The 11,748-nt window shown below is 51.8% G+C and overlaps 1 protein-coding gene across 1 annotated transcript; it reads right to left on the bottom strand.

Moving 5' to 3' along the window:
• Positions 1 to 646: 646 nt before the first annotated feature.
• On the bottom strand, positions 647 to 5,868 carry LOC142828084 (thrombomodulin-like). Its single transcript, XM_075925741.1, has one exon. The coding sequence runs from the start codon at positions 5,672 to 5,674 to the stop codon at positions 4,034 to 4,036; it is 1,641 nt and encodes a 546-aa protein (XP_075781856.1). The 5' UTR covers positions 5,675 to 5,868; the 3' UTR covers positions 647 to 4,033.
• Positions 5,869 to 11,748: the final 5,880 nt, after the last annotated feature.

Raw genomic sequence — 11,748 nt, forward strand, 5'->3', positions numbered from 1 at the left:
CCTGGCCTGGGAATAGGAGTAAGTTCAGCTCACAAGGAAGTTGTCAAATTAAAAGGACGATTATAGCAGGCGCTGCATTTCAACGTTAACCAGTGCCACTACTGGACGGGTAACGTTATTTGCAGTAACATATAAATTTTAGGCCCAATCCTTGCTCATATTAAATTCCCATTCAAGTCAACAAGAGTTGGATAAAGACACATGGCCAAATTATCTCTTCCACATGCAACTCCCACAGGCCAAATCCTGTTCACACTAACAAAAATTCACTCACTTTAAAGGAGCATTCTATGTGTAGACAGATAGATATCTCAACAAAGTGTCGGTAGGGCCACATTCATTCTTATGTAGCTATCGTTTTATTTCTATTTTTTAAACACTTTTCTTTCAATGTTAATCTTGTTCTCCATTATTTACAGCCCATTTTCTCTGATAATAATCACACTTGTGAAATAGCCATAGAAGAACACCCAGGTTGCTTTTCAAAGGTGCCAGAACATGCAGCTCTCATGGACTCTAACGGGATCTGTGGGAGTTATGCACATCTGATAATCTGGCCAGTGAAGAAATCATTCTTGGTAAGGAAAGATCAGCATCTGCTGTTACTCAGGGAGATCATGGAAAGAAAGAACATTTCATTACCACATTTTCTCTAAACCAGCTTGGTCACGCTTTATTTGGCTGCATGTGAAAATTGCATAGGGTATATTTCCAATAAATAAATAACTATTTACAAATGCGCTGAGTTTACAAAATTGCAGCTTGAACCATTTACAGTAAGAAAGCTAGATTTCATGTCACACATTTCCTCTTCTCCAAAAGCTGAAATGTAGTTTGATCATTCTGGCATGTCAGGAAAAAAAATGCCAAGTGACAGCAATTTCACTTTATATGTACCTAGTTATTTCCACCAAAAAGGGGAAGAATACGAAACACCCCTCCCCGCAAAGTGAAGTCCTGTGGCACCTCCGAGATTAGAATAGTGATTCTTAAACTTTTTTAGACTGAGGAACACCAAACAATTTTTTTTAAATGGGGAACACCAACCATTTTTTTTTTGTCGAGCAAAAAAAAACCCACCAGGACTGGGAGACCTGAAATGTGCCACGACCTGCCCCCCCTTCTCCCTCCCCACCCCACAAGAAGACTGCCCTAATAACAGTCTGGTACATGGAGCTGAAAACGTAGACCACAAAAAAGTAAGGATAGAAATAAACAAATGTTAAATAAGGTCACGTGTCTGGCCAGGAGGGAGGGCAGAGGGTCTCAGGGCAGGGTGTCTGGCCAGGAGGGAGGGTGCAAGAGGGGACTTGGGGCAGGGTGTCAGAGCAAGCTGGGAATGCAGGGTCTTGGCAAGGGGAGGGGAGTGAGAGGGGTTTGGGTGCGGGGTCTGGGCACGAGGGGAGACGCTTACTTGGCTTGGCACCCTGCTGCAGCAGGGAAAGCCTCTAGGGAGGACACTCTTCTTCCTTGGAGAGACAGAGAGAGAGAGAGAGAGAGAGAGAGAGAGAGAGAGAGAGAGAGAGTGGGGGGGGGCTCAGTTTACCCAGGGAACCCAGCACAGCTGCAGCGCCAGGCCAGGCTTCCTGCTGGCAGGGCGGGGGAGTAGAAATCCCGACCGTCCTCGCCACATTAAACTCTGCCACTTCCCCAGCAGGCTGGGGAGGGGCGCAGAGGGGAGAGAGCAGCAGCGCCTGGGGGGCAGCAGAGCCCAAGCATGCCCCGAGGGGGGGGGGGCAGCAGAGCCCGAGCATGCCCCAGGTGGGGGGGAGAGCAGGCAGCAGTTTTAAAATGCCATGGTCTGGGAGTGGCTCCTCGGCTCCTGCCACTCCTCCCCCTCCCAGCAGCAGCAGCCCCTGTAAAAGCTGTCACCTGCACATGTGGAGGAGGAGGCTGAGCAGCACTGAGGCCCCGTGGGACAGGGGCCATCCTGCAGGCTGGGGGGGCAGCCGCAGCGGGAGCAGTCTATGGGCTCTGCAGGGGACGGGGGAGCAGAATTTTTTCTGTTCTCTCCGCGGCACACCTCTGAGGTGTGCCACAGAACACACTAAGAAGCGCTGGACTATAACAAAAATATGTAATGTCACAAAAGCTCATGCGCTATATATTTTTGTTAGTCTCTAAGGGTGCGTCTACACTGCACCATAGTTCGAAATGAGATATGCATATCTTATTTCAATATAGCTTATTTCATCAGCTGGCGCTGTCTACACAGCACCAAATTGGAAATAACCCGCTATTCCAAAATGTCCCTTACTCCTCATGCAATGAGGTTTACAGGGATGTCGGAATAGCGAGCCCAAAATAACAGGCTTGCTGTGAAGACGTGGGATCACTATTTCGGGATACTCCAGTATCCCAAAATAGCGCTGCAGTGTAGACGTAGCCTAAGGTGCCACAGGACTACTGGTTTTTAAATTTACAAATGAACATGGTTACCCCTCTGAGACTAGGAAAACCAAGTTTTTCTCAATCTCTGAACAGTAAGAACTGTTTCTTAAGAACAGCTAGGTGGCAGCAACATGTTTCTTTACAGTCAGTTCATTTTCAGTCACTTATCTGTCCGGGCTTGCTAGCCCAGAACTGTAAAGTGCACTGCTAGAAAATTGAACACGGCTGCAGATAACGACTTTATACACACAGAACCCTATCTGGTAGAGCTGAATTGTGCTCCTCTTGAAGCCAGCATCAAAGCTTCCAGCAGCTTAACAGAAGCAGAAAAAAGGTCCTTAGTTCTCCCAGCATGCGGGTTTATTTTCTTCCACACTCTCCTTTTGACTCTCAGCTTTTACAGCCTCCTAAGCCTTCATCTCAAACAATTCATAAAAGAATCCAGAAAGGAAAGTGTGAACGGTTTTCAGATTTTATTCACTGAGATGATTCCCTGTTCTGTTCACTCCCTCTGGGGCACCTGGCGTCGGCCACTGTCGGAAGACAGGATCCGGGGCTAGCCGGACCTTTGGGCTGACTCCGGTTCTTATAAGACCAGATGGCAGACAGAGCTGGCCTGATCCTGCTCCCATGGAAATCAATGGAAGTCTTACCACTGTGTAGGTAGGATTGGTACCAGTGATCTGGACAGGGGCAGAAGGACTTAGCAGCGCTGGGGAAAAAAGCCCTGCCATTAATATAAAGTGGTTTTGTTAATGATATTTTAACCTGATGGCGAGAAAAAGGGAACAAAACGTCCAGAGAAAAATGTGAACGGAAGACAGAACTACCAGATGGGAAAGCTTTTCTACCTCAGCAAGAATGACGCATCACTGACAGCTCCATGTCTCCCCCCGCTCCCCAAAATCCTGCAACAACAAACAGCAGCAACATAAGCAGTTTTGACCCCTCCAAGGGAGAAGGAGCACAGATGCCAGGAAGTCCATTAGGAGCTTTTCCTTGCTCTTGATTTCATATGCAAAGTGCCCACACTGCATTGATGACTAGCAGGAGAGCCCCCTAAGACACGCAGACGAGAGGAGATGCAATTTCTTACAGAGAAGCAAGAGGACAGGACTACGGAAGGTAGGGGAAGCAAAAAAAAAAATAAACCAAACCTAATTCATGTGTCGCAGAGGTATCCCAGCTATTCCTGATTGCTGGAAAGAACTCATGACACTGTGTCTAGAGGCAGACCAGTTCAAAGTCTATAACTTTTCAACAGTCAGTTGCGTCTATGCTCTTGTTTGATAGTCAACATAGATTTCAGCAGTCAGTTCCAAACGAGGGCAGTTTTGTCAATGCACAAAAAAATCACCAACATCTCTCCCTCTTTAAGCCCCACACAGATTGCCAAAACTGGAAAAGAAGGGACTCAAAAGGCATGTACTGGTTTCTTTAAAGACACGGGATTAGCTCAGCACTGTCTGCCATGCTAGTCAGTGTTTCCATCTCTTGGACAGCATATTTTTCTGCAGCTGGCTGAAAAACAGAGAATATTTTTCATGCAACGTTTAAGTAACTGCCCTAGAAACTGTTTCATTGGAATTTTGGAAAATTCCAACCAGTTTCATCCCTTTGCTTTCGGCCCCATGGGATGTCGTCACAGTTTCTGGCTGGCAGAAGGGCACCTGGGGGTAACTTGCTGCAGCACCACTTCCTTTTCCGTGCTCTTGCTGCATTTATAATCCATGGTGCCGCGGGCCGGGCAGTGCTTCTTCACCAGGTGGTAGAGAATGGCCAGCAGGGCCAAAAGCGTGGCCAGGATGCCCATGCTGATTCCGATCAGCGCTCCGGGGTGGAGGCTGTCTGCCTTCGGCGGGGCGCGGGTGGGAGCCACTGTTTTGGGGTAGGGCTCCGTCTCACCTGACGACTCCTCCTCAGGAGAACACGTGCGCTGGTCAGAGAGGACGTACCCCTCCCGGCAGTGACACCTGTAGCGGCCTGGCTCGTTCGTGCAGAGCTGGTCACAATAGCCCTGCTCACACTCGTCCACATCCTGACACATCTTTTCACCCCTGTCACCCTCATTCAGAATAAAGCCGTCGGGGCAGTAACAACTATCCAGAGTGTGGGGGTCACAGTCTGCTGGGCATTCTGTCTGGTTGCAAAATCTGGCACATTTGTGCGGGTTTAGGGGGTCTGTAATGAATCCATCAAAGCAGCTGCAGCTGTAGCTGCCTGGCACATCCTCACACTTGTGCTCACACTTGCCTTCCTCGCAATCCAGCACGTCCTCACACTTGCCGTCCACCATCTCGTAGCCCGGGTGGCACTCGCAGTCGAAGCCCCCGTCGGTGTTGGTGCAAACCTGCTCACAGACGCCCGGCGTGGCTTTGCAGTCATCAATGTCCTTGCAGTGGACGCCGTCCCCCGCCAGCTCGTAGCCCTCGGAGCAGATGCAGGTGAAGTTCCCGGTGCCCGGGGTGCAGAAGTGCTCGCAGGGCGCGTTGGCGCACAGGGAAGAGCAGCCGCGTCCGTCCTGCTCCAGCTGCTCCCCCTGGGGGCAGGCGCAGCGCGGGCTCCCGCCGTCCCACTGGCACGATTGCTCGCAGCCCCCGTTCTCCAGCTGGCAGTGCCAGGCCCCCCGGCTGGCTGAGCTCCATCGCCAGCCCCCGCTGCTGTGCTCCTGGCACACCAGCTCCACGCCCAGGCCCGGGGCCGAGGCCGTGCTTTGGGGCGGGAGGGCCAGGAGGTCACTGTCCCGCACCCCGAAGGGGGTGGTGTAGGTCACCACCAGGCCTGCCCCCGGGGAGAGCTTGGGGCACGTGCCGGGGTAATTGTACTCACACAGGAAGCCGTCTGCTTCGGAGTCACACTGCTTCGCCTCCCACAAGAGGTCCGGGGCCACGGCCACGCACTGGGGCCCGCAGCTGGGGTCGCCCGGCTTCCAGTTGGCGTAGTCCGTGCTCTCATCGCCCGTGACCCAGCGGAAGCCCCGCAGCCTGCGGCCGGGCTCCGGGCACTGCTGGTCCTGGGGCAGCTGCAGCCCGATCCACAGGCTGGCGGCGCCCTGGCGCGGCACCAGCAGGGAGATGGCGTCCGCCGCCACCGTGGATCGCACCGTCATGAGATGCCCCCCGCTGGCCGCGCAGAGCCGGCCGGCCTCGGAGAACCCCCGGCGCCCCCAGACCACGCCGAAGCAGTCGTGCTCGATGCACTGCGCCCCCGGGGGCGGCGGCGCAGAGGGGGCCGAGCGCCCGAGCTGGGCGGTGGCCAGCAGCGCCAGGCAGAGCCGCAGCATGGTGCGGGGCGCGGGAGCGCAGCCGGGGCCGCCCTGCGAGTCGGGCTGGGCAGCGGCTGCTGCCGGCGCTGGGGAACGGCGGGCATGCCGCGGCTCGGCCGGTGCCCGGGCTTTTATAGGGGCGCTGCGGCGCAGGAAGCGGCGGCCGGGGCGGGGAGCGCCCCCGCCGCCGGAGCAGAGCGCGGTCACCCGAGGGGCGGAGGGTGGGCGCGGCGGGGGACTCATTGTCTGGGGCGGGCGGAGCAGGGGGGCGGATAAACAAGCCGCCCCTCCCCGCCCCGGGAACAATCGGGGGCCAGAGGTTAACGCGCCCGTCCTTGCCACAGCCGCCGGGCCCTTCGCCTCGCCGGGGCGGCGGCCGGATTAAGGCGGGGGAGCCCCCGCCCCAGCCCCGCGCGGCGTCGGAGCCAAAGCCCTGGAAAGCGCCGCGCGAATGGGGAGGGTCGGAGGGAGGCCGGGCGCACGGGCGACCCGACGGGAGGTGCCGGGGGGAAGGCTGCGCCCCCCCAAACCGCGGCTCCTCTGCGGGGCGAGAGGCAGAAGCGGCTCCGCGCAGCGGGCGCGGGGTGGAACCGGCGCCGGGTGCGGGACGCGGAGCGCTCCTGTGAGTACGGGAGGCGGTTCGCGGTGCGTCCCCGCGGATCGTCTGGCCTGGGCAGCCCGAGGGCGAGACCCACGCGGGCGCTGCGCAGCGGGAGGGAGGCTGGGCTGGTTTTTGGGGGGGGGGGCGCCCAGAAACTCGGAGCGACACGTGGAAAGGAGACGCGCCGACTTGCTCCCCCGCCGGTGGAGCCGAGCGCACGGTGCCCGCGGCTCCAGCAGGAGGCGCTGCGGGGTCTCCAGGCCAGTGCGCTTCGCCCCACCGGCCTGCCCGGCTCCCCATTCACCGCCGTGTAGGACTGGACGCGGCTCTGCGGGAGCCGGAGGCTGCTCCCTGGCTTGCAGACTTTCTCCACCCAGCTGCCCCGCAAAGAGCCTCCCGGACGCAGGGAAGGATTTTGTCCCTCCCTTCCGAGGCCTAAAATCCCCCCCCCCCTCCCGGGCAGCAAGACAAACACGAAGGATAACTGATGTTCTCCCAGCTTCCCCCCCCCCATCTGGACTTTTCTTCCTCTTGGGAACCAGGAGAGGGGGCTCCCAGCCCGGAGCCCCCAACATTCCCCACCTGGGGAAGGCGACCAGCTGGAAGCAGGCGCGCTGCTGTGCTCGCTGCCTGCTCCAGTTGGGAGGGCGCCTTGTCCTCCGCTCCTGGGCGAGAGGGTGGGCCTGGAGGGGAGGGGGGGGGGGGCTCTGCTTTCCAAGGGCTGAAATCCGCTGCGGCCCGCGGAGCGCTGACTCAGCTGCAGCGTGACTCGAGATCGCCTTGTGCGTGTCAAGAGGAAAAGGTCACATCCTCGCTGCCCGGCTGGAATGACAGGCGAGGCGTCAGCCCCGCTCGCAGGCGTTCCGGGGCAGGGGTGCCCCAGGCAGGCGGCCGGGAGGTCAAGGGACTCCTCCTTATGGCTCAGAGGCACCGGCTGGAAGGGCAGGTCCCAATATCCCCTTCCCAAAACGCAAGAGCGCCCTCCAGCAGCGCGCAAGAGAGCTGGGCACTGGGCACCTGCCAGGCACGTCGGTTTGGGGGCGATGGAGCAGGGGAGGATAAAAGTTTTATGCGAAGCTGTTTCTCCCTCCCTCCACCCCCTTGGATTGGACCCAACCAGGCTTGAAACTCAAACCAGGTGTTGGGAGGGGAACTACATTACAAATGGCAAAGCACTTCGAGCTGTGCAGATGGAAGAGCTAGGGAAGGGCTAGTGCTGATCGCTATCAGTAAATAATTCCGTGCACATCGCTAGCTTCTTCCATTCAGGAATCTCAAAGGCTGGAGCCATCTGGAACTAGTAGAGTATACCTCTATCTCCATCTCTCTATGTATCCTAGGACCTGGGTTCCTCCTCTAACTTATAAGGTTCTACCTTTGTTATTGTATTACAGTAGTGTCTAACATTCAGGCTATTCCCAGCTCTGCCACTGCTTTCCCTGAGTGACCTGGGGCAAATCACTTTGCTGCCCTGTGCCTCGGTTTCCCCATTGTAAAATAGGAATAATAATGACATTGTCCTCCTTTGTAAAGTGCTCTGAGATCCATGAATGAAAAGTGCTACAAAACAGCTAGGTATTCTCATTACGGTGTGAGACATAGCTCATACATAAGGCAAGAGACAGTCCCAAAGAGCTTACATAGGCAAAGGTTGTGCCTACACTGGTAACTGAGGGACTACACTTTTGTTGCTCAGAAGTGCTAACCACAACTCCAAGAAAAGTTTGCCACTAGAGGTATCAGGTACCTTTGACATTGTCAGCAGGAGCACTCTCCTCTCAAAAACACGCTGCTCATTGGGAGGTAGAAGTATTTTGTCAGCAAGGGCATGTCTTTCCATCTTATTTTAAAATAAGCTATTTCGGAAGAAATACTCTGAAATAGTTTTCTTGAAATAGCACATCTACAGTACAGGGAAGCCTCAAAATTAGTCCAAGGCAGGCTCCCCTAACGTGGGCACACTACCTCAATGTAGAGCCCCAGAAGGCACTGGGGAGTCATTACTCTGAATGGCCCTGGGGAAGAGCTATTTCGAAATAGCAGCAGTGGAGTGTCCACACTACTGCTATTCCAGAATAGGCATTATTCCTCATGGAACGAGACTCACAGAAGTCACAATAAGCTGTCCGTTATTTTGAATTTATTTCAAAATAAGGGAATTGCTGTGTAGACACTCACATTATTTCGGAATAATGCTGCTACGTAGATGCACCCCAAGAGTGTCACAACCAGCAGCTACGTTGCCCGACTTGTTGCAACATGGCTGTGTCGCTAAAAGCTGTGTAGCTCAAAGCCAGCGGGCAGGAGAACAGAAGTGCTATTACCATCATTGTACAGAGAGGGGACGGCTGGGCGGAGAGATAAAGTGACTTTCACAAACTCACACAAGGAGTCTGGAGCAAAGACAAAAGGACTAAGCTCAGATCACCCAAATCCTTAACCAAATTCTCATCCATATGTCAGAATGGTGTGACACACTACATACTACCCTCACTGTGTGCACACACATTCGTGCCAGCCAAAGGCCTGGGAAACTGATTTTAAACCCAGTGTGCAGAGCCCGCAATGATGACTGCTTAAGGTGAAGGATCATTCCAGTTAATGGGCAATTGGAGTCTGAGGAACTAAGGCCAGATTACATGCTTAATGGTGCCTTCTAGCCTTCAAAATCTATTAAGCCAGTGTTTCCTGATTTTATTTGGCCACGGAACCCTTTTCAGCTTAAAATAATTTCAAGGAACCCCTAGGGTTCCCAGAGAAAAATTTGGCAAGCAAAAAACAAAAAAAAGAGCCCCGCCAGAATTGGTTGAGCAAAACAACCCGTGCAAAATACTCTGTCTCTTTAAGAGGGGGCGGGGCAATGCCACGTTCTCGCGGAACCCTTACTTCTGCTTTGCGGAACCCTGGGGTTCCACGGAGCACCAATTGGGAAACACTGTATTAAGCTATTACAAATCCCTGCAAGTTGCATGGAAACTTTTCAAAGATACCATAATAGAGGCCCAACTTACATGTATAACTCAAATTAAAAAATACAGTAAGAGAACCAAAAAAGTGCCACTATGACATAGCAACCAAGTAAAAGAAGCAGAGAGAGATAAAAAGGCATCGTTTAAAAAGCAGAAGTCAAATCCTAGTGAGGAAAAAAGAAAAGAGCATAAACTCTGTCAAATTAAGTGTAAAAATATAAGAAAAGCCAAAAAGGAGTTTGAAGAACAGCTAGCCAAAAACTCAGAAAACCATTTTGCAATTACTTTTTAAGTACATCAGAAACAGGAAGCCAGCTAAACAACCAGTGGAGCCTTTGGATGACCAACACGCCAAAGGAGCACTCAAAGACGATAAAGTAATTGCAGAGAAACTAAATGAATTCTTTGCTTCAGTGTTCATAGCTGAGGATAATGGGGAGATTTCCAAACCTGAACCATTCTCAAATAGATAAACTTAACAGTAACAAATCACCCGGACCAAATGGCATTCAACCTAAGAGTTCTGAAAGAACTCAAATGTGAAATTGCAGAACTATTAACTGTGGTTTGTAACCTATCCTTTAAATCAGCTTCCTTACCTAATGACAGGAAGATAGCTAATGTGACGCCAATATTTAAAAAGGGCTCTAGAAGCCGTCCTGGCAATTACAGACCGGTAAGTCTAACGTCAGTACCAGGCAAATTAGTTGAAACAATAGTAAAGAATAAAATTGTCAGACACATGAATTAACATTATTCGTTGGGTGAAAGTCAACATGGTTTCTGTAAAGGGAAATCATGCCTTACTAATTTACTAGAGTTTTTTGAGGGGATCAACAAACATGTGGACAAGGGGAATAGTGGATATAGTGTACTTAAATTTCTAGAAAGCCTTTGACAAAATCCCTCACCAAAGGCTCTTACTTTACTTAAGTTGTCATGGAATAAGAGGGAAGGTCCTGTCATGGATTGAGAACTGGTTAAAAGACAGGAAACAAAGGGTAGAAATAAATGGTACATTTTCAGAATGGGGAGGGTAACTAGTGGTGTCCCCCAAGGGTCTGTCCTGGGACCAGTCGTATTCAGCTTATTTATAAATGATCTGGAGAAAGGGGTAAACAGTGAGGTGGCAAAATTTGCAGATGATACCAAACTGCTCAAGATAGTTAAGACCAAAGCAGACCGTGAAGAGCTTCAAAAAGATCTCACCAAACTAAATGATTGGACAACAAAATGGCAAATGAAATTTAACGTTGATAAATGTAAAGTAACATTGGAAAAAATAATCCCAACTATACATACAATATGACAGGGACTAATTTAGCTACAACTCCTCAGTAGAGAGCTCTTGGGAGTCATGGTGGATAGTTCTCTGAAAACATCCACTCAGTGTACAGTGGCAGTCAAAAAAGCAAATAGAATGTTAGGAATCATTAGAAAAAGGGGATAGAGAATAAGACAGAGAATATACTGCCTCTATATAAAACCACGGCATGCCCACATCTTGAATACTGCGTACAGATGTGATTGCCTCATCTCAAAAAAGATATATTGGCATTGGAAAAGGTTCAGAGAAGGGTAACAAAAATGATTAGGGGGTTTGAAATGGGTCCTATATGAAGAGGGATTAAAAAGACTGGGACTTTTCAGCTTAGAAAAGAGGAGACTGAGGGGGGGATATGATAGAGGTCTATAAAATCAAGACTGGAGTGGAAAAAGTGAATAAGGAAAAGTTATTTACTTGTTCCCATAATGTAAGAACTAAGGGTCACCAAATGAAATTAATAGGTAGCAGGTTTAAAACAAACAAAAGGAAGTTTTTTTCACTCCGCGCACAAACTGTGGAACTCCTTGCCAGAGGATGTTGTGAAGACTAGGACTTTAACAGGGTTCAAAAAAGAGCTAGATAGATTCATGGAGGTTAGGTCCATCAATAGCTATTAGCCAGGATGGGCAGGAATGGTGTCCCTAGCCTCTGTTTGTCTGGAAATCGATGACAGGACAGGGATCACGTGAGGATTAGCTGTTCTGTTCACTCCCTCTGGGGCATCTGGCATTGGTCACTGTCGGCAGACAGGATACGGGGCTAGATGGACCGTTGGTCGGACCCAGTACGGCCATTCTTATGTACATGATTTGAGGCTTGGGGCAGCTGTGGGTCTTGGTCTCATGCTGCCTCTCTGTATTTGCTCCTTTGGTGGGAGATTTCAATCTCTTGGTGGGAGGCCTGCAAACAAGAGTGTGGATTAATAGATCCCATTCCCAGCTGTCATTTTGCTGCTTCCTAGCCATCTGCTCCTATCTGGCCACCACGCCAGCTGTCGTCACTGGTAGCCAGGCAGCAAGCTCCGTTCCCCTGCTACTGCACAGAACACTTTCCAACGCCACTGCCTTCCCCACAACTGACTGGCTGGGCAGCATGTGCAATAGCAGCCCTCCAGGGACAAGACTGAAGGGGAAGGCCTACATCTGTTCCCCAGACCGCTGGATCTCAAAGTGCCCTGCTAGCTCAGTTATGCCAG

Source organism: Pelodiscus sinensis, chromosome 3, assembly GCF_049634645.1.
Source record: "Pelodiscus sinensis isolate JC-2024 chromosome 3, ASM4963464v1, whole genome shotgun sequence".
In the NCBI taxonomy this organism is placed as follows: Eukaryota; Metazoa; Chordata; order Testudines; family Trionychidae; genus Pelodiscus; species Pelodiscus sinensis.

Bases quoted from the DNA above. Each gene is read 5' to 3' on its own strand.
- LOC142828084 (XM_075925741.1), bottom strand. From the start codon at position 5,674: ATGCTGCGGCTCTGCCTGGCGCTGCTGGCCACCGCCCAGCTCGGGCGC.